At 40.7% G+C, this 27,571-nt stretch overlaps 1 protein-coding gene across 1 annotated transcript in view; it reads left to right on the forward strand.

Annotated features, from left to right (window-relative positions):
* LOC117605763 (uncharacterized) overlaps nt 1-26,873 on the forward strand; it is a 146,278-nt gene extending 119,405 nt beyond the window's left edge. Inside the window, exons 2-8 of the mRNA XM_034327463.2 lie at nt 7,736-11,850; nt 14,729-14,854; nt 15,181-15,291; nt 16,110-16,296; nt 20,511-20,692; nt 24,588-24,828; nt 25,064-26,873. Coding sequence (XP_034183354.2) covers nt 7,736-11,850; nt 14,729-14,854; nt 15,181-15,291; nt 16,110-16,296; nt 20,511-20,692; nt 24,588-24,828; nt 25,064-25,311 — 5,210 coding nt within the window. The 3' untranslated portion in view covers nt 25,312-26,873. The remainder of the gene's footprint in view (nt 1-7,735; nt 11,851-14,728; nt 14,855-15,180; nt 15,292-16,109; nt 16,297-20,510; nt 20,693-24,587; nt 24,829-25,063) is intronic.
* Nucleotides 26,874-27,571: the final 698 nt, after the last annotated feature.

The raw sequence follows: 27,571 nt of genomic DNA on the forward strand, positions 1-27,571 counted from the left end.
CTACTTGCGGAAAGGTGTTTCACGTCCGACTAACACGGACGCAACTACTGCGTCGTGTCTGCACGTATACGGCTCGCTTCACTTGTAGTCGTCTTTCGTGAAGCGTGTATCCGTTTCCGGCGGGATGATTCGCAGAGGACACTCCGGTCACTGAACACGTATAATTCATTGGTAATTATGTAATGAATTGGCCGTTTCACGACGATCAACGAAACACCATTATTTTGGAATTCAATGGACAGCAATCTGTGTTTCCATAGTGATTGAAACTTTATTGAATAGAAGAATTTAATTTTATAGAGAAATAGATCATTTATCAATGAGAATACACACAAATTTACAAATTCACCTGGTTAATATTTAAAAGAAAATTTGTATGTTTTAAATGGCGTTAAATTTCTATGGCAACAGGTAGAAAGATTTAACTGGAAAATAATTCAATTATAGCGTATTGTAACATATAAGGCTGTTTCCACTGCGGCATTTAACGTGTTAATTACAATCTCCGTACAACGAATTAACCTTACGAGCCATTAAATCACGTTTAACCGACAAACTTCTCTAAATTTTCATCAGTTCCATTCGTGGGAACCGCTTTTCTTTCGTTGGTGAACATAGTCGAGAACATAAACAGCTAGTCGCAGGTTGCAGAACATGGTAATAAACATTTGGACACAGTCGAACGTGTTCGAAGAACGTGCAACCTGTTGCCTTTGTCGTTCGTCGGATATCGACAGAAAACTCGCGAGGAACAAAGGGAATATGTGCGGCAGGTGGTTAGACCTGTTCAACATATGTACATCATATGCGCATTGAATGCTATCGTGTGTCAGCTATTGTGTGAACCTTCTTAAATCGTCGAGTTTCAATTGAAATTCTCACCTGTGTCGAAAGACACAGGTGTTTATAATTTGATCGTCCTCATTCTATATTCGTCTTAATAACTGTGTAATAATTACTGGAACCTTGATCGCTCTTCTTAAGGTAATTATAGAATAAAAAATTTAAATTGACTTTGTTCTTATTTGATCTTTTTTCTATCATTGTTCGAATACGTTACTAGTAAAAAAAAAAATGAATTTTTAATATTGCTAGGTAATCAAACCTGTTCTATAAGTGAAAAAACGTGATTGGACTAACGATTCTGGTATCGAGTTCGTTTTTGATCAATGGACCAATCTTTTTAATAGCATCGCGAAGATATTAGAGCAGGGTTCTAGACTGATGGAGAATGATTCAGTAAATTTTAATGCAAATATCTGTAATGTCTGTTAGCAGAACCATTGTGGGTTCAATAAACAGTCCATTATACGCTCGAGACGTTCCGTCGAGATTGTGAAGTGATGATTCTGCTAGAAGAGATTTTTTGCGTTTAATTAACTCCGCTAAGTGAGTTACTCACTCATTAAGGCACGAGCGTAATTGATTTTGTAAAAAGGTTTTGTAAATTACGCTGATTCTTTTTTCCTATGTGTTAACTTGGAGATAAAGCAAGGAAGAATTAAAGATAATAATACAAATAGGGGTTTTGAAATTAAATAATGTATAGGTTTGAATAAATTTTTTTTCTAACAGAATTCGTAAACATTTTAATAAATAAGAATATAACAAAACCTAGGGACCAGTCTGTATTTTGGTGTAATTAATCTTCATCTTTCGAGAATATTACGTAAGACCATTAAACGAGACCTTGATTACGTCAAACCACTAGAACGAGCCTCTCATCAACAATTACGTGCAGTATAGGAGTATTTAACATGAAATTCTTGCTTCATTAGATTAATTACCATGAAAGGAAGTCTGCTAGATTATTCTTTGTGTGCGCTGTTTCATTTGTTATGGAGATAATCATTACTGGAAGTGATTAGCGATTTTTTAAATTAACATTTCAATTTTCATTTAGACGGTTATTATTGTAGCCAATTAAGGATATTTTTGCAAATTATTGTAAATTATATTTTCACTCCAGAATATCTTTACTCGTATTTCCTTTGGCTGCAAAAATTTCAGTTTAATCTTTGCAAACGTTCCACCTGTTGCCACGTAATATACACGTTCAACTACACTGAACGCTAATCTCCCCTCTGGTCTCTCGAAAAAGGGATGTTCGTGACGTCGACGTTGTCACAGGGGTCACGGTTTCGACATAAATACCGAGATAGCAGTCTCAGATAGCAAGCAACCCCGCTATCTTCCTCACGAACGGTTGGACGATACTGAAACGCGATTATGATTCAGGCTGCCTCGAAACAAAGCCAGCAAATTGCTTGTAATCCTCGTCGATAGCCGAGCTAAAGGTACAGCAATTGTTGCTGGCTGCTTAAAACGTTAACAAGCGACTCTCGCGTTAATTACACGCCAACAAAATTTACGATCACCGTTTCAATTAACGCGAAAGCTTCTCGCCTTTGATCACGAACGAAACGAGGATATTTTGCAAAAATATCGAACTTACCACTTTAAGATAATCTCATTCGTTTTTAAAATCGACGCTCAAAGTTTCATTAATTAACTATGTTAAAGAAGTTAATTTATAATAAAATGACGGCATCTGAAAATCAAAATTCCAATTTCACGGTATTCGAATCGTAAGGTGTCGGTTCGAAACGACCCAACGACGGTTGTTTGTGTAATTATTTTAGCGATGGTCGTGGAAATGTTAAAACGATTTCAGTAACTCGCACGCTCGGCCAGCATCCACCGAATAAGGACACTGATGAGATGTAATAGAGTGCATGGAAATTCCTTGAAATCCACGAACACGTTCGAACACAATTACAATAACTTGAACGTAATCGGTGCTGCGGTGAAGGAAGACAGGTAAGGTCGCGAGGTGACAAAGTGGCTGGGATTAAACGGTCGAGAATACCAGCCACGTTTCTTCGTATTTAGTCGTCCGGTTTCGGGCTGAATTTACGAGGCGGAGTCTCGCGGACGCGAGCAAAGTTATCGCGGTGGGTAATGAACACTTGTTCGTTTTAAGTAGCCGTCCGGCAATTTGTACGTCAGTCGGAGCCGCGCGACAACGCCGACTTCTATCTGGCGCGAATCTCGCGCGCACGCTCCTCGCGATCCTTTTGTGGCGCGTGCACGCTCGCCGTGCCGTTCTAGCACCGAAATCCATCGTGAGCAATTCTCGACTTAGTCATTCAGAATTCTATGATTTCCATTCGTCCACCAACTTTGCATCTATTTTTAAAATAAAAATGCATTCAAATTTTTTTTGGATTTTCATCCCTTAATTTGAAGTCGTATTTTTTCAAATTTCTTCGAGTTCCCAAATTTTCTTTCTTTCCTAAATTTACATTGCATCATCGAGCAGATTGATGATTCGAAAGGGACTCGTGATCGATGAGACAACAGTAACATTTTTTGGATCTTCATCCCTTAATTTGAAGTTTCATTTCTTCGATCTTCTTCGAGTCCTCGAATCTTCTTTCTTTCATAAATTTACATTGCATCATCAAGTGGAATCATGATTCGAAAGAGACTCGTGATCGATGAAGAAACAGTAATCGCTACATCGGACGACGACAAGTGTCTTTTTCTTCGTCGCAGAACAATGGCTGTTCTATCCAGAAGACCCGACGAGAAATCAAGGGAACAAGGACAGAGGGAACAGAACTGACCTTCCTTATACACGTGTTCACATAAAACATTACGATCTTTTATGCGGTCACGTTCGCGGCGATAACCCACGACTTCTCGTGCCTTCTTCTACGCGACGGTACTCGGTACCTATCTCCCTTCGCCACCCCCGTATACCAACCCCTTGCAAACTTTTATTATTATCCCGGTTTTTTCGCCTTCGTTCCTCCGGTTTCGCGGGACAGAGAGGACACCCACGGCACTCGGTAGAATCCCGTGCAACGTGGATTCTTGCGCGCGGCCACGGAAGGTCAGATGATGACTCGCGATTCCGGAAGGGATAATAGGTGGTCTGCATTATTCAGGACCTCAGGATGCAGGAGGACCGAGCACGCCGGTGTCGGGGTCCTCACGTTTCCTTGGAGAGGTTCCCCAGACTGTTGTAAAAATTTCTCACTGTCGATGTAGAAACGATTCGACTCTTGAATAACATTGGTCCTAGCTGTTCGTGTTTCTTATTTTTTGTCTGTCAAACTATTTGGAAATACTTTGGTAGATGGGGAAAGTTCTTTCATTCTGAGACACTGTGTAGAGTTACAAGAATGCAGTATTCATTTCGAATGCAGTAAAAATTCCAAACGAAAATAGCGTAATCGCCTGGGCCCTAAGGGTTGATTCTTACAATTTTCGCGTTCACACAGAAACGAATCGAGAACCCCCATTAACTGCACGATAGGGGTGGAAGTTATCGGTGTACCATCGCGTGTGAGAAAACCTCGAATAAGTTCCCTCGAGCATTGTAAATTAAATATGCCTTATTATTTCTGTTATTGGTATTGAAAGAAGCAATCAATATGAAAATGCTAAGAATCGTATTAATTTCAAGCTGAAATAATTATCTTAGCAATACAGCAAATCAGCCGTCAATAATCATGTATGCGCATAATAAATTCATTTTATTTCAACATAATGCATCTCGTACAGTAATATACGGCGTTCCGATACTTTAGATCGCTCGTACCAGCGATATGTTAATGAAGTTCTTAAAATAAATTGCACTTTCTTCATCTGCAATTCAATTCTGACGAAATACTGTACCTGGAGGTGAAGTTTACAGCTCTCGTTGCATATTCATCCTGCATTTGTATTTGTGCGATCGTATTCGAGGTAGGTGGGCCGTCAATCACGTTTGGCCTCGATAAATAGTTTCATTGACAACCCTTTGTGGTCTGCTGAACGTGTTACCAATTTTTCTACGTTGTTAATGCAATTTGAAAATTATAGAAATTGCTAAATTAGCGACAAGAAACTTGTCGCGGAGCAGGTGCAAAAACGAAACGGAATCGTATGCAAAGTTTACGTTCGCCGAGGAAACAACGAGACAACTATGTTAGCCGCGCATAGAGGCGTCTCTTTTTCCCTTCAGCGATGATTTACGGAGGTGCGGTGCCACGTATTTAAGTCTCCTTTCCACGTGTCGTAGACTCGTATTCGCGCGCACACATGGACACGATGTACCTGATGCGGTCATTCACAAACCGGGAACAGAGTCGTGATTACGGATAAAATTTTGCTGTTCCTCGCGTAGAGAAGGGTAAATTATCGCGGAGCCGAGGAAGAACTCGCGTTACTAATGCATTGCCGTGAAACGTTGCCGGAAGAACAGGTAAATCGGGTGATTTATCGCTCGCGTTTAATTGAGAAATTGTTACCGATTCGCAACACTTTGTAAATCAATTTAATATCTGTATAGCTATTCACCTTTCTTACGACGATTATCTTCGATCTTTTTAACAAGTATTTTCGCCCCGGGCGGATAAATGTGACCGGTGCAAACAACCTGTTATTTGAGATATTAAATATTCATGGGACACATTCAAGTATACTACTATTTACTTGTCCATCGTTCAGAGAAATTCAAAGAAATTATACTTAATGATACGAACCAGGAAGTATTTGTTCACTGTACATATGTTTACACTTGTTATGGACAAGCGTTGAGAGTATTAACAGCGATACGATCAAGGATTGATATAAAAAAGTATATCAACATATTAGATTAAGTGTATTTTGCGAAATGCTCGAGGGGAGTTTGTCAGTGAAATGATAGACATTACTTTTGATTGACGAAGTATATTTTATTTTTGAACGCTTATAAGGGAACCGGTACCGTGTAATTATCTTAAGATACCGCTATGGTGTTATCACACCCTCGTTGTCGTATCTTGAATTGAGATAAAGATCTTCCCTCGTACTTATAAAAGGTTTTGACCTGGGACCTTGATGGTTCACTTGAACAGCATTCTTTCTTCATCGAGACCGTTAACTTTGAAGGCTTTTCCTTCTCTGTGTGACGTAAACTCGTTTGTAAACATTTTTCATTAGAATTTCTTCTTTTCCTTCTAAGAACTAAGCCTGGAATTTTTAAATAAGATAGAAAACTCGTTCATTAAAATTGAGCCGTATATAATTAGATAATGTTCTAATTTCTTGCTAAAGCTCTTCCTTAATGTTCGATCGGAAGTTCAAGAATGATAAATGAATCCTGTACTTCGATGCTACTAACGGTACTATCAGATCCTTTTCTCCTTCTCTCGCTGCCTCATATCCGCAATCACGATGAAAGCCTTCTCGCTGTCCTGTGTACCGAGTCACTCGACCTTAGACCTCGGTACTTAATAAATCTAATTTTTTATCATAAACAACCGAGTCTTTTCATATGTTTATTAATAGCCGCGAATAATTTATCACTGTTGGACAGTTGTACTAAGAATTCTTGAAATTTTTATTTTTAATAACTCAGATTCAAATAACTGTTGTCATCTGAAGACGTCAGGATAAAACTGTTAAATTTGACAGAGTCTTCGTCAAATTAAATGTATACCGGCAGAATCTAACGGTGCGGCAAATCGACCGGACGAATTTGACGCGCGATTTTAATCGGATCGTGACTGCGAAGAATTTCAGCGGCCCGATGGGACCGAAGAAACGAACTTCGTCGCGAACGGAACCGTGAAGTAACGGTACAGGGATTCTGGAAGCCCGCAAAGAGAAAAATAAGGATAACAAGACCACTCGACCGTTCGCGATCCCTCCAGTACGTTCCGTTCTTTTCGGCGCTGCCTCTCCTGCTTCTTTCTCGTTCACCACCCGTTTACGCCTCCTTCGCTCGTGTAATTTAAATGGAATGCGGTGTAAATTGTGTCGACGATACGTTCCTCGATAATTAGTCTCTAAACAGACGATTTGAACGAACGATAGGAACCTACTTTTGGTGGACTTCGTGAGAGAAAGCAATTATACAGGGTACCTTACTGACTTCCGTATAAACTCTGTCAATTTATTCTGTAGGTAATTAAAAACTATGACTAAAATCGTAGAAAATTCTTTTAATTACTAATTTTCATTTTTGATAAATTTTTGATAAGAATTAAAATAATACATTTTACATGGAAATCAGTGGAACACCTTGTAAGTAATTAGAATGAATGCTGGTTCTCGACGAAGATTTCGTAAAAGAAAACGACCAAATGATTAATTAACGCGACTCGATTTTTCCGCAATCGCCGTTCGTTAATGCGTGTTTCGTTAATCTGAAACGTGTATCGTTGCCGGAAAGGGACACTCGCGTGGTAAGTTCATTCTCGCGTTGATTTATCGATTACCAGTGCAATTTTTTTTCTCTTCCCCCGGCGAAAAATCGTTGATCGTGAGTTCGAGTTCGTGTAACACAATTACCTGTTCCATTACCTCTCTGCATTGTTACGCGGATCCGTTTACGTTATCCGAACTTTCCCTCCACGAATGGTGCCGGAACGAGACGGAATCGCGTGTCGTGATTATACCATGGCGCCCTACTGCATACGAATATTATTTGCATCGAGATCGCTGAACTCCTACGTTCCGTTTATCATTAGATAATTCTTTCGAATCGTTAAATAATCTAACGTCGCATCCTGGGTTTCAAGCCTTTATTCGGATAAAAAGAATTGTTTGTAGTAACCCTCCTTTGCACGTTGTCGCCACAAATCCAAAGCCCCTAATCCAATGAAAAAACGTATCTCCTCACGCCATTATTTGCGAGTGGCTTCTAATATTTACAGTCAAGAACAGATCATTAATGTATCTTTTTCATGTTTGCTTTCAGAGTCCTCGATCGGTGATCATCGTCAGGGTCGAATGTCCCTCCAGGCTGAGCTGCCATCGTCCAAAGCGAAGAGGGAACAAGCTCTCCGCAGCATCCTAGCCGCGAGAAGGCGACAGATCCTGAGTCAACGACCACTCGAATCTAGGAATCAGAATCGTACACCAAAACCGGCGGAAGCCTCTGCGAAGGAACCGTCCGACGTTTTGGAGGCGCAAGAAACCAAGCATGGGATGTACGTAACCGCGTCAACGAACGGGAAAATAGAACACTCGATCGACGAAGAATTAACGAGCAAGGACGTGGATATCGAGTTCATCTCGAAAGAAGTGGAAAGTAAACGAGCGATCGATCAAAATTCGAAAAAATCAAGCAATGATAATCTCACAGCATCGAGTACGGATGATAAATCATATTCTAGCGATTCGAAAATCGATCATTCGACTAGTCAAAAGAATTTAGCTCTCTCTTCATCTCCCACCACGTCTTCGTCTCTTGTTACAAACAGTCAGAAAGCTTCGGAGACGGAGATTCGAAAGAAGAACATCGTATCGATGCCAGAATCTCTGTACAACTATTTCAGACCCGTGGAGAGTAACATACCAGTAGAGGACATGTCGCAGTTTTTGTATTTCGGTCAAAAGATTCAACCGGAGACTCAGAACAACACTGGGAACAATTCAGTGGAAGCGACGCCAACGGCGCCAACCGCGCCCAGTTCTCGAAGACGGTACTCCATGAAGAGATACACCACGACGACGCCAGTGTCGATCCCGATGCCTCGATTAGAGGAGATCATAAACGAGGAGATGAACATCGCCGTGGAACGGCAAACGGTCGAGAAGAACAAGGTGTCCAAGATCAAGAACGCCTTCAGGAGTGCGGAGAATGGGGTTTACTACAGGAAGAGCAGACCTACGGAGTCGACGATCGCTTCTAACGTTATCACGGCGAAGGAAATTGCTGGCAATTCCACGGAGGTTGGAACGAAGCCGAGTGGCGGCAAGTTTGTCGACGATAACCCGTCCGCTCACGCCGACACGCCGGGCCAGCTGCGGCACGAGAGAGGAAGTGCTGCTACCCACGTGGTCGCTGAAACGAGGAATGCGACCAACTCGACCCAGATACCGTACCAGCAGCCTGTTTCCGCGAACGCGTACGAACCAACCGAGACGGAAAGTGAGATCGCTCTTAAGACCGATCGTCCTACGGACACCTCGAGCGAGTCCAACGCGATGTTGAACGAAATGGAGCACGGTAGCGTGACCAAGAGTTCTACTCTAACACGGAAGATAGACGATTCCGAGGTTGTCGAGACCGAGAATGTTTCCGTGATAGAAGACAAGAATCCGTCGGAATCGATCGAGACAGAGATGTACGGCGATCACACGGAGAAGAAGATCAAAAGGATTGATCTCTACGAAACGAATGTCGAATTTGATAGAAAATCTGATGGAATGCACGCGGATCAACCTCGCGGTTCGAATTCGCGTGAGAACAACAACATCGAAACGTCTACATCGAGGGAGAAGATCGGTCGACCGAGCACCGAACCGTTTCCAATCGGTTGGACGTCGCCGGAGACGTCCACCCTGAGGATCATCGTAACCGAGGGAAGCTTGCGGCAGAGTTTCGCGATCGGCGCGGACGCTGCGGAGAAATATACCGTTAAACCGGTCGATTCCACGGAGGAACGAGTTCGCAGCGTCGCTTCCGGCGATCTTCCCACCACGAAGGCTCCTCTTCCATCTACAACAACAACAACCAGCGGATCGAGCAGCGTGGCTACCATCGAGGCGGCGCTGGCACGACCGAAGAGTCGCCATCGCGAACAGAAGCAACAACGGCAGCGTCCAGAAGGGAATAAGGTAGATCGTGAGGAGAATCAGGATCGGCAGCAGCATCGACATCAGGAACAACAGCAGCAGCACGTGTACGCTTACACGATAACGAACGTGACGCGGCTATTGCGCAACTACACCGGACCTGGGTTAAGCAGAGAGGAAGAAGGAGGCGCAGAACGGAGCACCGGTACGACCGAGATAACGAGCGGATCGGTGCAGCCGCGTCAGCCACCGCCGCCGTCTCTTCTTCTGCTTCCTCGTGCCGGTAGTGGTATAGAGGCAGCCAGAGCGCCGGTGGAACTCAGTGCCGGCACAACCGTCGAAGCAGTCGCAGCCGGTCGAGCGTCTGTTGCTCACCTGGTGGGGGAACGACAGAGGAAGGTGGTCGCAGTCGTGCCGCAGTCGCAGCAACGCGCGGTCAACAGAACGTCGGTGCAGCTGACCAGCGTAAACAAGAACGGCCCGTGGTCGATCAGGACAACGGAATCTAGCAACAGCGGTAGCAGAGGTGCCGTTCGATGGAATCACACTAAAACTAGGAACACCGATTTAGAGGGTTTCGGAGACAGGAGGTTGCTCAGGAAGTCGGCCAGCGCGGTGCTGAATCAAAGAATCGGAGCGAACGGCGACGAGGACGCTTCGGTGATCGGCAAGAGGCGAAGGCTGACAAATGGCCAGAGTGGATCTTCCAGCAGGAGGGTGAAAGGGTCGAGCAAGATCGCGGAGGAGGGCTTCGCCACGGTGAATGGTTCGATCGGCGATAAGAAAAATTTCGGTGCTGAGACGAACGCGGAGGATGCGGTGGAGGGCCGGGGCTTTCGTGAGGACGCGTCCGTTGATGTGAATCGAAGCAACGAGAGCAATATCGTGGTAAACGGGACAGCGGAAAACGTCACGATGCAGCAGAGAATTTTTACCACCGTTCCGTCCTCTCCTTCCGGGCAGGAAATCATCGATTCGACTACTCCGCAGACGCCTGAGAACACCACGGAGGAGGATCGTAGCAATTCGACAGAGACGGTGACTCTGATGAACAGACACGCGGAGATCGATACCAAAGACAAAAACACAGTGTTCCGAAGTGAAAACGATAGTGTCCCTGTGAATAACGAGTCCCATGGGAATAGCACGGGTGGTACGACTAATGGTACAGAAAGCGGAAACGGTTCGCCGACCGTGACAGTGACCGCGACAGTCGACGAAACGACCGTGCTGAAAGAGACTGCGTCGACTATCACGCCGATACCGGCGCCAGTTTTTCCAGTTACACCCAGAATAATTACGGAAGTGGATCGAGCGCCGCTCGAGAAGGAGACTTTCACCTCGAAGCCGACCGAGTTCGCGAACCAGGTGACGGACATCAAAACGACCGTGCCGAACGAGCCGCTCGATGCTGCTAACCTGGATCCCTCGGAGATCCAGAAGATGTACAGGTCGAAAGACGCGACCACAACCGCGACCAGCACGACGGAAGTACCGACCACCACGATGACCGCGGTGCAGATCGAGATCGCCACGATACCGCAAGACCAAAGCACCACTTCCGAGACGAGCCACGTGAAATCCGAAACGCCGACTAGTCCTCCGATCGTAGAATCTCGGAAGCGAGTAGCCGGCGAGAGGTCGCCGGAAGTCAGGCCCCGAAATTTGTCCGACGAATCGAAGGACAAGGACGACGTGTTACCTATAATGCATCTGTACAACACCTCGGACATCTTCAACGGTAGCGGACCCATGAACTCGTTACCTCGCGGCACGGAACGACGGGCAGAACTTCCGGTGGACCCGAAACTTCCCGAGGTTTCCAGAACGACCGAGAAAGCCAACGACACCGTGACCCCTAAGAACGTAACGAACGACTTCTCTACCCGTGTCCCCGTGTCCGAGTCCACCAGGAAGGACAAACACGACGACGCTCGTGAAACGTTCTCTCAGGTACCACCGACGGGTCCAGGAAGAGGATCCATGAATGGAAACGGCAACAACAGGACGAGACACAGGCCAGTTTACCATCACACCATCCTGCCGGAATACAACACTTCCGTGTACAACAACGAACTGAACAGGACGTTCTTCGAGACTGGACTGATATCGGTTAGTCCACGAGAATCGGTGAATATCAGTGAAGTGATATCGAAGAGACACGACGGCGACGCCATAGCGTCCCAAGAGACGGTCGCCGTGGTCAGCTACATCCTGGCGACGCTGGTCGTCTTCCCGATAGCCGTCGGCGTTGGTCTCATTCTCAGAAGACTGATACTTAGGAATCGTAAGGTGAGTGACAAATTTCGGTCGTTCGTGAACGTCCCAGCCTCCGTGGACCGTACGGATTAGAAAGCATTTGTACGCATATGTAATATAGGTCGTCGAATGAAAGTGGTCTTGTGACATTTGACGCTGGTCCGCTGTCCAGACTCCTTTTCTCGTGAAAGTTCCTGGAGGTGTAGGAACGAGGTTGGTGTCAGTGACCCGGTTATTTTTGTACCTTGGAACTCGTGCACTCCTTTCGTTCCTTTAACTCTCTGCTACCGTGTCAGTAGGGAATTTTGAAAAGGATTTTTTTTCCGACGATCTTTTAACTCTCCGTATTTTTGTGTGGGTGTCGTGATATTTTATATTGGTTTTACTCGAGACACGTTAGGTTTAGATTCTAGGTCAGGCAGATCGAAAGGAGAAAGAAACTCTTTAGGGCAGCAGGGCAACCTCTCGGAGCAATGTGATGCTTTGTAACCTAAATAAGTTTTATTATAACTTTTATTATATCGTTTTTGTTTTGATTTATTTAAAATTATTATACATCACATGTTATCTTGATACTCATTCCTGATTTAGAAATTGAATAAAATCTCCACCTCAAGAGATGTAATCAATTTTAAATATCTGCCATTGAATGATCAAAAAATTGCAAAGATTCTCTTTCAACGCATCGAAGGACGCTCGAAATGGTACCTTCAAACCGGTGGACGTTTCAGTTTTATCCCGGTGATTCCTGTCCGGCGGGTGTAATTTCCTTTCGAGCCTGCTCGTCGGCAACATTATCGCTTGCAAAAAACATTGATTTACGATTGTGTACCGTATCCGGCCGATGATCGCTAAATCGAAACACGGATCGCATGGTAGTTGCCACTTATGTACCGTTAGGCGGTCCAAGGATTATCAAATCGCGCAAGCATTTATCATTCGGCCATTAACCGAGACTTTCGTTATCTCCTGGCCGCGAGATAGTATTCTCGTCGAGCATTGCACTCAACAATCTGATAATTACCTGGAAAATGGTGATACCAAGTGGTTTCATAGCCGAGAAGTCGATCAAAGAGGAAGGTCTCGTTTAAACGATGCAGCTGAATTTCAGTTCGCGTGTGTTCTGAGGATCTTCGAGCACGCTGAATGAAGCGTAATGAAGAATCGTTTCTTCCTTGAAGGAAAATGGCGCGACTACGAGGAAGCAGACGCTTTGAAGTCTTATTAATGACGGTGCTCTGTGGGTTCGTTGAGCGTTTGTAGGTCGTGGTAATAGAGCTTCGTGGTTGAAGCGACCATCTTTCTATTACAGCAGTTCCGCGAACGATTAAATATATTTCCCTTTATGAAAAACATTTGAAAATTATACTTTTGTTAAATTTGTAAAATTTTGGATGACGATACAAAGCTAAATATTTAATGAAAATTCAAGGTGTTCAAAAATACATTAAGTCACGTTTGTTTTTACCAATTTGTCGACGATGTGTCATCATTATTTATACGATATACGTGTTACTAGTTTGTATTTGTTATTAAAATTTCAGTAAATTTTTCTTTAGCAACGTAACTTTTTACATAATCATTGCGGCTCTGAGGTGTTCTAATTGGTTGATCGCAACAATCGAATGAGGTATTACCTTTTTCTTCAAATTTTTTCCCAACTTGTCCCTGAACTCGCCGCGAATGGGCACAACAACTCGGTCGTCGGCAAATTTTTAAGGTTCGCGAAGGTTCGCCAATGATTCACCAGATCTGTAATGATCGTTCGATCGACGATTATGGATCGTCGGGTTCATTGTATGAGGATAGCCAGGTGTTTTCTTTCCACTGAATACGTGCCATGACGTCTTGCGTTTTTTTGATTCACTATAATACCTCGGGATAATGAGAAAATAAACACGTAATTGCATAACGAGAAAATTGCACGTATCTCTGCATTTGATTACCATTGAATTGTGCATCTCGGGGAATCTTGAATAATCTCGAAATTCGACTGTGAAAAATTAAAAAAACATAATCTAGAAGTCTTGTATTGCATATGAAATATTATGTAAGCAACGATCATTTTTCTTTTTTTTCTGAAAACATATTCTGAAGAGGATATTCATTCAGTTCTGAATTATTCATAATTCAAAAACAAATTATTAAACATGAAGGAGGTATTTATGGGAATAAAACTTTTCTGTGCAATAAAAAATTGCTTGACTGTTAATAGAAAACACGAGGAAAAGATGGGTGCAAAATTCTAAATAAAATAAACAATACTGAAGATAATTATTGAAGTCAAACAAATAGTGACGTTTATTGCACCAATTATGTAGTATAATCTGCTACTTGATATTTTATTTACGTCATTACCGCACTACGTTTAATTGAAACGAAGTTTAATCGATGTCAGTGTCAAAAAATAGTCCTTTCAAAGGTGCACAAGTGTATCGTACACGGTATTAACAGTTCAATAAGATTCGTTCTACATGTCAGCGTCGAGAAAAAAAGCAGGCAGTCACGTATTTTCTCTTGCATTTACGTCAAAGTCAATTTTTTTATCTTCGCCATGCGTTTAACGTGTTATCAAGTTCCTTATTGCTGTCGTACTTCGAAAAAGTCGTCTGTTGATACAAATTGTTTCTCTTCAACGGAGCGACAAGGCACGCTTCCAGCTTTATAAATAAATAAACAAAATGATTCGTGTGGTGCAATTATTTAACGTTTCTCGCGCGTCGTCCAATCAGTGCAATTTTTATAAATCGCAAAAGTATTTGGAATGGATGGAAATTTCACATTATTTTCTTACTCCTTATTCGATAATTATTTTAACGAATGCTAATTGCATTCTTGTTATCAGCGCTGAGTGCTGAAAAAGTTTCGTCAAATGAATGAATCATCACACGCTGATGTTGATTTTGCATAGGTGCTCGAAGAGTCAGACACATCGTCGGAAATCAGCTGCCGGAAGGACGCGCTGAATCTTGAGAACGGTGACTTCAAAACGTCCATTGAGAAAGCGATCACGAAGTTACCGAGGATACAGCACTTGGTAAGTGACTTTATTTTAAATAAATTTATAGCCTAAATGTATATATTCACTCAAAGGTAAAATTTAGTTTTTTGACATTTTTTCATAATTATTTAAATCGGTTCAATATTTCTCTTTCTAATGAAGATTCTTCTAGCCTTTCAAGGTATTCAATTATTAGTTCCCTTTTCTCGTGCATTCGAAATAATAATTCCAAGGCGAAGAATAGAATTTCGCGCCGCGGAACATCAAAGGGAACCCTTCGGCCGCAGATTTATTCTACAGGCGTTTTTAAATAATTACCGTTCGCGATTCAATACAACTTTTCCTTTTTTTTTTCTGTTCAGTGTCACGAAGCGGAGAAACCACCGCCTCCGCCGTCACAAGAATCGAGATGGGAGTTTCCTAGAGATAAGCTTAGGTTACAAACGGTCCTCGGGCAAGGAAACTTCGGCCAGGTAAGCCGCTATTTTCTGCTTTGAAGCGAGCAGGAGCAACAAAACTTTCGAGCCTGTCGCGTGATAATAAATCGTTGGGCGTTCGCGAATTTTAACCCACGGAACAGCCCGAAATTCTTTAGAAAACAAACGGTAATTCGTTTCATTTGCTTGCTCTTTCGCGATAATTCGTGATAATAAATTTTTTTCGTTCAGTCATTGAACGTTCGTATAAAAACAATGATAAATTTTCGACTTCATTCAAAGGTGAGCTGAGTTATAATCGTTTGATCGCTCGTCATGGAAAGTTTTTTGATTCAGATAACGTGTTGATCTCAGGCACATTTGTTCAATAAATCATTAATTATGTAACGCTCCATAGAAACCACGATGACACATTGTGTTTTAAGCGTTCGACAGTCAATCATTATTCTTGCAAACGTACGAAATTTTTTACGCTTATCAGTGCTCAAGGTTCGGAGTATCTTTCAAGTCCTAATGATCTCACGATCAATTATTCTACTATTTTACAATTGTTTCTTGCATAACAATTCCTGGAATGCCATTGAAATGATAGTTTTTATAATATCACATAATATTGAGAGCAAAAGCTTCAACGTCAACGCATAGAAACCATCATTAATCTTCTTAATTGATAGGAAAAAAATATGTTATCTTCAGAAATTATTGTTAAGTAATGTTAATTCATTATATAATTTCATGTATAAGAGATGGCACGTGATACGGAACGGTTGATTCTGCTTCTACGTAAAAGACAGAACTTATAATTAAAATCTTATTAGAAAGTTGAATCTAACTTCTGTTTTCCTGTTGTTTAGGTATGGAAGGCTGAAGCCGATGATTTGACCGGTCATCAAGGAACCACTCGATTAGTGGCCGTCAAAACCGTGAAGGAAGGTGCTTCTGAAAGGGAAAAAGAGGATCTGGTTCGAGAGCTGGAAATCATGCAGCAGCTTGGCAGTCATCCGAATGTCGTCACCCTTCTGGGTTGCTGTACCGAACAAGGTAAGTTTTATCTAATTATTTATTTATTTATTTCGTGTTAAATTATTTTCCAACATATCAGCCTTGTCTCTACAATCATCTCTGCTGGGGAGCATAAAATTTTATTTATAAACCATGAAATAATCATCTATTAAAATCTTGATTTTATCACACTTAACACCTCGCTCAAACTGCATTATTAACATAAATCGAAGTCCCGTTATTTTCTTTGGAATTCATTACAATTACAATAAAATCTTGTTTATCAAGCTTGTAAAACAATCAATGCTAACTGGTTTCGAGTCGTGGACACCTTGCGGTCAGCTAACGTATCCTCGATTAATTTACGATTCCGTGTTTCGAGGATCATCCGTAGATCGTATTGTAATGAATCGCGAGAGAAGCATTCCTTCCCGTTGAGTCACCAACGATAGGATTTTTTTTATCTTTTTTCATTTGGCTACCGCGTGATTGTTTACACGTGTGCGCTATTGTTTTGCAAATAAAAGGAAGATCGATTGCTCGTTGTCTCGACGATACTGGTTGCTTGTGTGCCATCATCCTGTCGGTAATTGAGTAACAGTTGTGTAGGGAACTGCCTCCTCGAAGACGAGACACACGGATCTTCTACGCAGTTAAATGATTGCGAAAATGATCAGGCTCGAGTTTACCTTACTCTAAAGGAAACAATTAGTAGGAAGAACTCTTGATTTTTTGAGAATTATTATTAATTTAATTTTCCAATAATTTAACTTTATTGCGATGCAGTGCTGTGAAATTTGATTAATCATATTTTGTTTACTTTGCAAAGATTGCGCGAGGTGCATTTTTGCAAAGTTCAGCACATACCGATTCACTGGTATCATTTATTTTTTCACTCAGTTTTACGATGATGATACAAATTTCAAGCAGCAACGTAGAAGATTGCAAAACTGTTTACGAGCGTATCAGTAATTACCGTCCGATTAATCACGGAGTAATTGATTGTCTGTTACATCGAAACAAGGTAGTTAAATAATTCAATATCCTATTTTAATCACGATTCGCAATTAACACGTTAACTACAATAGTGAAAAAGCACGGTATGTCACGGTACACTGTAATTACAATTACTTAGGATACAATCGTTTCAATTTTCAATTTAACCTTTCCGTTTGCTACTTAATGATCTATATTATACCGTGTCTGACTATACATCGCTGTTTCTACTGCAACAGTCAAATTGTCAGACTTTCGCAAGTGACGATAAGTGTTTGAGTGATATCTAGGCAAAGAGCAAGTATAGCTAGTTAAACGTAAAGCTAAGCCTGGTAAGTGTCCCATAACTTACGAACGGAAGTGCAGATGCGTCCATAAAACACGAATCACTCGTCTAGGACGCATGTGCACGCCCGCAGTGCCGAAAGGTTTAACGACAAACGTACAGCTTGAGACATCAAAAAGTTCGACGAGACAATCGTGAAGTTTTAGTCGTGCAGCAGTTCAAGGGGGATGCCCATTATACGCGTTTCGTTCGAGTCTCGTCGGTATCGTCGCTCTCATCGTATAAATTTCCATACGCGTCCCCACGACGACGATCCTCGTGGCACAATACGTCTATTAAGTCGGCGAAATGATCGTTCGTATGAGCTTCAGCCAGAAGTGAATACCGATACCATCGGTCCGCGTGGACGTCGATCTGGATTTGACGTCGCGGTGGCCGTCCCCTAATACTTATGCACTTTCTACCCTTTTTTTCACGATTGTATGCTAATCACTGCTCGTCTAGTTGCGCTCTTCTTCGTAGAACGCTTTCTCGAGAAGCTTAGAAACTTTTTATTCCCTGAAGTTTGTTTAATTAATGAATCGACAAAATTATGTAGAAACAAAAGATTTGGGTTCTTGGGTATCTTAAATCTTTTTCGAAAGACCTCACAGTAATCTCGGGGAGGAATAAATCAATTTAAAACGGTTTATCGTTTTTTTGGAAACCATTCGAGAAAGATGGATTTGAGTTTCTGAAAAGGACTACTAAACGCAACGGAATCGTTTTTTTGTTAACTTTTATGCTTACAAGAGGCGCGAACAAAAAGGATCAGGATGAAAGGAATGGTCTCGATGATCGTAGACGATCATCAAGGTCTATTGAGGACGAAAGCGTGTTCGCTTTGGGGCTCGTCTTCGCGAAGGACCTTCTTCGACTTCGTTCGACGAGGTTGGAAGAAAAAACACGGCCGCGTGGAGCAGCTCGCAAGATTTACGGCTTCTAAATTTCTTGGCCCCTACCCCTTCCTGTATTTATCGTTTCGGTGCTGGTGGGCGCGTTCAAATTCCTCACCGGCGACGTTTTCGTCCCTTGATGGCCGGCTCTCGTCAAAAGAGTACCATCTAACCATTCTCGACAACCAAAGCCTTTTAACCTTGTCGAAGGACGAACAAAATACTCTGGACTCGTTGCACCTAACTGTTATACGTTTCTAAATTATGGTAGTTAATTTTTTCGTTGCTATGAGTGACTCTGGTGATTTATTATCGAAGTTCTTCCGATAGGATTCTATTTTTCTTTGCGTGGTTTATTCGCAAGCAGCGAGATTCCTGCACGTTTTAGCGTGTATGAATTAAGAGCAGTATTAAGGGACCACTTTTTGCAATATATTCTGATCCTGTGACAGCTTCGCGATCTCTTTGCCCGCTATAATCTATCGCCCTCGACGATCGTTACGTGGCAGCCACCGGATATCGATGACAAATTCTAGCGATCCGATTCTACGTTGCTGTACGTCGTTTGTTAAAATCAATCTCATCCATATGAGATGAATTCTGTGGGACTTATGTGTTTCTTGGTCAGATGCAAAGTAGGAAATTTTATTTAGTGAATAATTAAGTGATTCCCAGCTAATGGACTTCTTAAAGTATATTTTAAAACCAACTTTTTGTCGCATCAGATCAGGCTGCAAATTTGAGTGATTTTAATCCAGAAAAGAGCTGACTAATTTACATATCTTCATTTTTTTATTCGATGTTAAATGGCACCATTCGAACACCCACGCACGTCCAGTTGACCGACCTCTAGATACTAATTTTTTCCGTGTCACAGCATCTGACGGTAATTATCCGCTAATTATGTAAATGGAATCTCGACGGACGAACTGCAGGAAGCTTTGTTTCCTTCTTGTTAAGGATGCAAAATACGGGCACTGAATATTCGTGGCAATTATTCCCAATTAACAGTGTTTACCTTGTGCAAGGGTATTACTCTTGGATGCCAATTAACGTACATATATTATTAAGTTACAATGAAGTTTAACATAAAAATAATAGAGACAATCGGAAGGATCTCAGACCCATATAATTCATTGCAAAGTATTTCGAACTTGAAAGAGAAGATTCTTAACACCTAAAAAGGTTGACCCCAGGGTCGTGAGACATGATTCACACTGTCTTATTATCTGTATACTCGATCTACGTCACTTCAAGGTAACGGGGTCCAATTCGAATGATCTAAGCTCTGTAAGAGTTAAATTATAGAATTCGACCTGGACCCAAATTTGGGTCATACGATTTGACATGGATCATCTTAGACCCAAGGTTTAAATCCCAAAGGATTTCACAGTATTAGGCGTGAAGCAATCAATATTCTACTCCTAATTATATAAAAGATACCTATTTTTCTTTGTACGTCGTCTTGATTTATTAACAATGATTCTACAGTATAGCCATTTTACGTCCAACATTATCATCTCATTGAAAAGATATAAAAATAAAGAATCAATGGTATACAAGATTAATTCCAGCTGTACAAGTGTGCAGTTAAAACAAGATCAGAGTCGATTGTGACCGGTTTGAATAATTAGAGTCACGTATCTCTTCGAGTACAAATATTGTGACGCATTGTGTATGAATCGTCCGGTGTATAGCAAACGAGCGACAAGAAAGAAATGCCCTGTTAACAAACCGAAGTTATTAGAGGGCTGTAATGCTAGCCTAATATGAAAGTTACGAGCTGGTGGAGGCAGCAAAAGCGGGGCCATAAGTTACAATCAGCCGGATACTACCCACGGGGGCCCGAAAGTGCTCCGGTTAAATTACTTTAAGGGCCCTACCTTGTAGTACGGTCCATCGTATGCTCGCCATGGGGGTCCTCTAATCCCTTGCACGCTTCATACGTGGAGTTAACGTCTGATCGAACAGTAATTTCATGAAACTTTAAGGCCCGGTACGCGGTGTATTAATTATGTAATCCCGGTTGTTTGCAGAGCCTCATTATCTCATACTCGAGTACGTGATGTACGGGAAATTGTTGGCGTATCTTCGCGATCACCGTACCAGGCAGGATTTCTACAATTTCAGCGAGGATTCGGCAGCTCTTACATCCAGGGACCTCACAGTTTTTGGATACTGCGTGGCGAGGGGCATGGAGTATCTTGCGTCGAAGAAGGTGAGCTTTCTTTTCATTTATCTCAATTTTTTCTTCTTTTCATTATTTTGATGGAAAACTTCAGTCAACATCGAATGATCTCAATTTGAAAAAGAAATTGCAGGATCTTCTTACATGATTTATTTAAAATAAATTTCATTCGACGTTGAACGAGTTTCGAACATGTAATATATTTAGAGATAACGTAGCATCTTGCACGAGTTTCAATGATATATTAAAAGCATCCTGAGTTATTACTTACCTTATCCGTACTTCCACTGCCTTTATGAGACCTCTTGGTGTTACCTGAAAATTTATTATGATTTCGTGTGCTCGCGTGCCTCGGCGATCTTGGCGTTCGATTTAAAAAACGAAACCGCGATCGTCCACTTACCGCGACACCGTATCGAAAAATTACCCCTGATGTTGTTGCTTCATACCGTGTCCATACACCTTGTTCCTAATTCATTTGAAGAAAAAAAGAATATCAAATGAAGCTTGGTAGTTCAATTCTTTTATATTATGAATGACGTGCGTGTGTCGAATGAATGTTGTACAATAAAAATCGGTAGAATTGTTCGTTCCTCGAGGCTGAACACGCGCTATTTTCGAAGGCTGAGAGTGAAAAAGCAACGGTTTGACAAACAGGTTGCGAAGCAACGGTGTTTGTAGCTCAAATATTATCTTACCGTCGTAAGGAGCGTGTGGATCTGTGTCAGTGGGTAAAACCGAGGGTCGTGGAACGTTTAAAAGCGATGAGTTCCGTTATGGCCACCCTATGGCCGATTGTGAGGCAATAAACGTACATTAGCAGGAACACGCGAAGGCGTTTGTACCAATTAAAGCGTGTCCCATGGTCGAATCGACACCGCACACCGTTCGAACAGGATTCTGACACAGATCCTTTAATCCTTTTAAAAAATTAGCAGTGCTATCCTTTTGTACGATCAGCTTGGAACAAATTCGTTAATTGATTTATTACCTAAGATAATTAAAACATTTTGGATTAGTGATTTTGAGGATTGTATGAAATTTTTGAATTTTTAATCGTTAACTAAATTTGAAGGAAGAAATTTTGAGAAATATTATTTTAAGTTTCAGAAACTAATTAGAAAGAAGAAATTTAACATTGAACTGTCTGGTTCGAAAATCTTAAAATTTCAAAGTAATGTTCAAAATAAAAATTTGATGTTTATAAAATTCTTTTCTGAAACATCGAGGAGATTAACATTCTTCGAGGGTCCTGGCAGCGATCTCATGACTACAAATTGTTCGCCTAAATTAAGAAACCTACAAGTTCTAGTCGATAGTGTTTTATTTTAATTTAAGGAACGACGGGTGTCCGGCAGTTTTTGTTCATGATCTTCGACATTTTACATTGATTCGAAACTAAAAACGCGAGGTATCACGATCATTTGTAAACATTATATTATACTTTTAAGTTTCAGCGATTACAATATTTAGTTATTATAATTAGTATCTTTTACTCGTGTAAATATTTGACATTTGGAACGAAAAACAATTTTTTCCGGTTAAACTTTAGTCATTCTCTGATATGGGCGCGCCTATTGTTTACTATATGAACTATACATCCACTTTAAGATTAGCCATCAAATTATTTTTAGAAAGCTTTCCAATTTAAAACACTCTACTGCAAAAGTTTCTATTCTTATTGAAAAAATAATTGATCCTTTGATTAAAGAAATTCCTTGAAGTTTTCACAAGGACGGTTATCGAACGAGGCGCTGGTAATTATCTTCTTCGTATGTCGAATTACCGACGTCCCCGTAATTCTTTCGAAGAATCGCCACGCGAAAGCTAATTTTCCGAAGTTAGTGGACAGTAATTACTCATCGGAAGGAAAACGTTGTGTGCATTCCGGCTTGAAGAACACGAAGGTTCTTTCTCACTCGACCGATTACGATAAACGTGTTCGAAGTTATTAGAAAATTATCTATGCCAGTAAAGAATCGTTTTAAACATAATATTATATAATAATAATATATTATTATTGAATATATTGAAATGAAATTAAATGCTGAATAATTCAAATTTTTCAATTATTAAATATTAGATCTTTTATTTTCTATAATTATAAAATTTTATCTAATTACAATATGAAATTGTTCTTGGAATTCAATTTATAATTTAAATTTTTTAACGACAAAAAGGAAAACTTGGAATCATAAACACCACAGTTATAAATGTGCAATCAAATTTTATTAACGTTTTCAACTCGGTCCAGAGGATAAATGGATGCGAGGGCAATTTCTCTCTTATTAAATAGCAATAATGACTGGTTTTCAGTAGCGAATCGTGGTCGATTATTGAATGAAAAAACGGGAAATAGTGGAGCATCATCGTCGACCGGTTATGATTCGTAGGAAGATGCATACGTTCGAAACGCTCGAGGCAACAGGAACGAAGTCTCGATTGGAATCAGCATCCTGTGCCCGTCGTTGGAAGGACGACTTAAGAGCGACCGAGTCAGGATGTCGATTTCAATCAAAGATTGTATACGACTTCGCAGAAATTCCTCTCAAGGCCGGTGCACATCGTACCCTTAATTGAAAATGGAAGCTGTTGTTAACGAGGAAAGATGAGACGATTTAAATTGAAGTTTATTGACTCGTATACAAAGGTGTTCTGCTTTCAAAACCTTCTACCTGTGAATCAAAATATTGTCACTGAATAATGGATGGTATAAAAGTATTACAAATTTTAATTAATTGCAAAATTAAAATCAGTCCAATATTAAAATCGCAGGCAGATAAAGACAAAGTTTTCTTAGAAACTTCTCGAACTTCTTATATTTGTTCAATCTTACGTTTCTTTTACGATCGTCTCGGACAAGGTTCTCCGATAAGACAGAAGAAAGATTTTTTATCACAATACAATTGTGACCTCGATGCACTTCTTTATCAATGCATTAACGATAACAATCTGTCGACGAATAAAGACATCCACTTGCATGCACTTTATTTATAGCCGATCGAACACTTGTCCAAAATATTTGTCGGAAGAATAACATTTAGAATATCCAGCGTTGTTATTCTTTCAGAAAACGTTTCATTTTTTTTCCCATCTAAATTGCAAAAATATATTTTTCAACATCAACCACTAAAAACTCCATCGAAATTTAGAAATGCATTCGTGTCGAAGCTTTTTCGTTAAAAGATCAGCGATGTTCGTTCAATGGAGAGGTCACGAAATAAATTTGAACGACGAAAGCCATTAGAGAAACGGCTAAGACGTATGCATATCGATATTGAACAGCCACAGGTTCATTAGCATTGGATCCGATCGTACGATTTTCCAAGCTGCTCGAATCGATACTTTTTCATGGTGTCCGACGAATCGTTTCCGTTTAGAGGAACAGGTTCCTTCGTGATAACGGAGTTACAGGTAGAAAGTGCGATAAATTAAACTGGTCCCGTTGGCAGACAGGAATTTTTAATTAAATTTCGGAACCGAGATGTCCACGGATGGTTCTCTTCGGTTTTAGAAATCATAGAACGATCTATCTCCACTTGGTAATTAAATTTCATGTTTATCGACACTCCGGACAATTTCCGTTCGAATAGTATGCTCGTATCGCTGTTCAGTGTGGGACATAAAATAAATCAAGTTCAGCTTCTGCGGTGTTTAACAACAGGCTCTGACGAATACGCGATAAATCAGCCGTCTAATAAATAATAACGAGCAATACAAGGTGGCTACCGTTGCGCTACGATGCGATGGATTTCGCGTCTCGTAAAATGAAATTTCCTGAATTTATACTCGCGGAGGATGAGATTCTTATTCATGAGGAGCTAAGAGGAGGATACAGTTTCGCGACAACGTGTGGTTATGTAAGAGGACGTCAACCTGCGGTTATGGGAAAGAATTGATCGACCTGTGCTTCTCGGTTTCACAGATCATTCACCGTGATCTCGCCGCGAGGAACGTGTTGGTGGACCACAACAAGCTGTGCAAGATCGCTGACTTTGGCATGTCCAGGTTCGCGAACGAGGACGGAGAGGTGATCGAAACGAGACACGGGAGAAACGCCTTGCCCATCAGATGGATGGCTCCGGAGTCCTTAATTTACTCGCTGTTCACAACCAAGACGGATGTCTGGAGCTTTGGGATCCTTATGTGGGAGATCGTCACCCTAGGTAGGTGGTTCTTTTTATCTCTCACACTTCCTAGGCGTATATTTTAAATATTGCCCCGACGAAACTTTTAATAATAAAGCATACCAGGTGCGTAAGTTCGTTAGACCCACCTTTAATTATTTTAATAATTTTAAAGCTTAAAAATACCTTTCGATCTTCGTTCTTTTCGAACACGAAACAAAGATCGTCATCGATCCAGCTTATCGGTGACACGAGAAAAATTTCTTGTCCACAGGTTCGACACCATACCCGGACATGACGGCACGCGAAGTCATGCGGAACGTGCAGAACGGTTACCGACTGGAGAGGCCTTCGCACTGTCGAAGCGAGCTCTTCAGGGTAATATCCCGATGCTGGCACGCTGATCCAGACCGTAGGCCAGAATTCCAGACGCTCAGGAGGGACCTGGCGCAACTACTCGAGGACAACTTGAATGGACATTACGTTGATCTCGAAAGTTTTGCCTCCGAGTGCACCGACTGAGGAGTGAAATATCAAAGTGATCTTTCCATTTATCGTCCCCCTCCTCCTGAACGAGGAGAATCGAAATCCTTAAAGATTCACCGTCTTGACAAAGACTTTTCTGACTTGGTGAAATGAAATTGTCCTCTTTGCGAATGCTGGATGAGAAATTGTCAAGGAAAATGCGGGAATTTCCTTGGGTAATTTTATCGAGCGTTGGTGCAATGATATGCTAAAGAAACGAAAAGAATCGAATTATAGAATCGTGTTTGTGATATTGAAAAACGGATCTGACTGTATTGGGTGTTAATACGTTGGTTTAAATCAGATTCCGTCCATTTATATTGAATTTTTCCATTCATCAGTAATATCATTGCCAATTTTTGTATCAATTTATGCAAATAGGATGAACGGGGCTAGGTGAACAGATAGAAGATATTTAAGCTATTTTGCAGATTCAGTAAAGGTTGAATTTCCAACGAAAACAGGGGCGAATCCAGAGGAGAATCAAATAAAGTAAACTTAACTAGCATCTTAATTTTATTAAATTTTAATAAAATAGAATATCAAATCGTGCAAAGAATAGAGCTTCTGGATCTACTCCTCATTGGAGTTATTTTTCTCAATTTCCTCAAGCAGGTGCTTAAAGGATCCCGTAAAAGTGCTAATATTTAGTTTTCTGAGAGTGACGATCGTGAGAAGTAAAAATAATTTTATGATTGGTAACTCGAAAGGAAGACGAAGTTAATTGGTGTGCGTGTGAATGGATTTGGCGTTAAAATGCAACAGAAATCACAGGACGCGATGCGAAGAGAATGATTTAACAATGCAAATAAAAGCACAGAGTAATCTACGGTTTGTAGAATTAAGGATAAAGAACATCTTTATCGTTCTTAGAATATGGAGGCGTCTAAAAAGGTGAAGTATTCTCTTTAGTATTATTATCGTGTATCTAGTGTTTTCAATTAACGCGCCAATTGTCGAAGGCTCGTTCGTTTTGGTATTTTTTTAAAATGAAATTCAGTTCCCTTCGAGGTGAATATGTTTTTTAAAACTCATGCTTTGAGCAAAATTTACATTTGTATGAAGAATTCTAGATTTTTAATAGCATTGTGTGCCTTTTAGCGTGATAATTTCTCGCTTCTGAACATTGTACATAAAAACGCATTATTATTCCAATGCGTTATATCAATCAAACAAAAAAAAAAAGAAAAAAAAAGGAAAAAAGCTAAAAGACAATAATCTTCTTCGATCATCACCTTGTCATCGCAATTGCATCGAAGGTTATTATTATTACTATTATTTTCATCTGTATCATTAATGGATCGTTATCAATCACGTATGTGTAGGGCTGTAAAATTTCGAACAGTTCCACGATTCGAATTTTTCTAACAGCCCTAATCTAAGATTTCGATCGTCCATTTATTCTTAATCATTCTAGTCTCTCTCGATGCGTCTGGGGTGGCGATTGGTCTTAATTAAGCACGAAATCGCGCGTGAATTTATTCTGGATTGTGATATCTGCGTACTCATTCTTTCTTCTCTCTAATTTTTTTTTTTTTTTTTAAATGTATGATAATAACGAGAGCTTTCACAGAGCCGATTGAAGCCCCACCATAGTCGGTTGTTTATATTATTAGATATTTGTAAGCAGTGACTACAGATACAAAAAGACTGGACATGTCTTTGTTCTAGAGGGGTCATAATTTTGGGGGGTCCCAGACACCCTCAGGTGAGGATCGGTCTGCATGTACAGAGCACAGTTGGTATGACAATCGTGCCTGTTTCACCAGTCCTTCTTTTACCACACCTCGCACTTACAAATGAAAAGACACAATTTTGGCTCCCTTTGATTCTATTTTTTTTTTTAAATCAATCAAATTCAGCATAAAAATTATTAAAATAATTGTTTGACAAACTTGTATCCACTTCATGCGCCTTGGTAAATAAATCATTTTAAAAAAGCAACTGAAATATATTTATTTAATGCACTTAATTTCTTTTCTCAGCTATTTAATCTTTAATAAATTGAAAACATAATATATATACATGAAAATCAAACTTAAATTAAAACACAGTAATTACTTCTCAATATAAAAAGTTTGACCTAGATTCCCAGAACGAGGTGAAACCTAGTCACTCTTACAGTGACCGCCGAGGGGTGCAGATCTACCTGTCAAACATACCTTCAATTTATTTTCTGAGTTCATTTAATTTATTTCATTTACATCGTTTTAGCTTATCGAATAAACTCATAAGGGGGATGAAATGTATAATTCTA

This window comes from Osmia lignaria, chromosome 14, assembly GCF_051020975.1.
Source record: "Osmia lignaria lignaria isolate PbOS001 chromosome 14, iyOsmLign1, whole genome shotgun sequence".
NCBI lineage: Eukaryota > Metazoa > Arthropoda > Insecta > Hymenoptera > Megachilidae > Osmia > Osmia lignaria.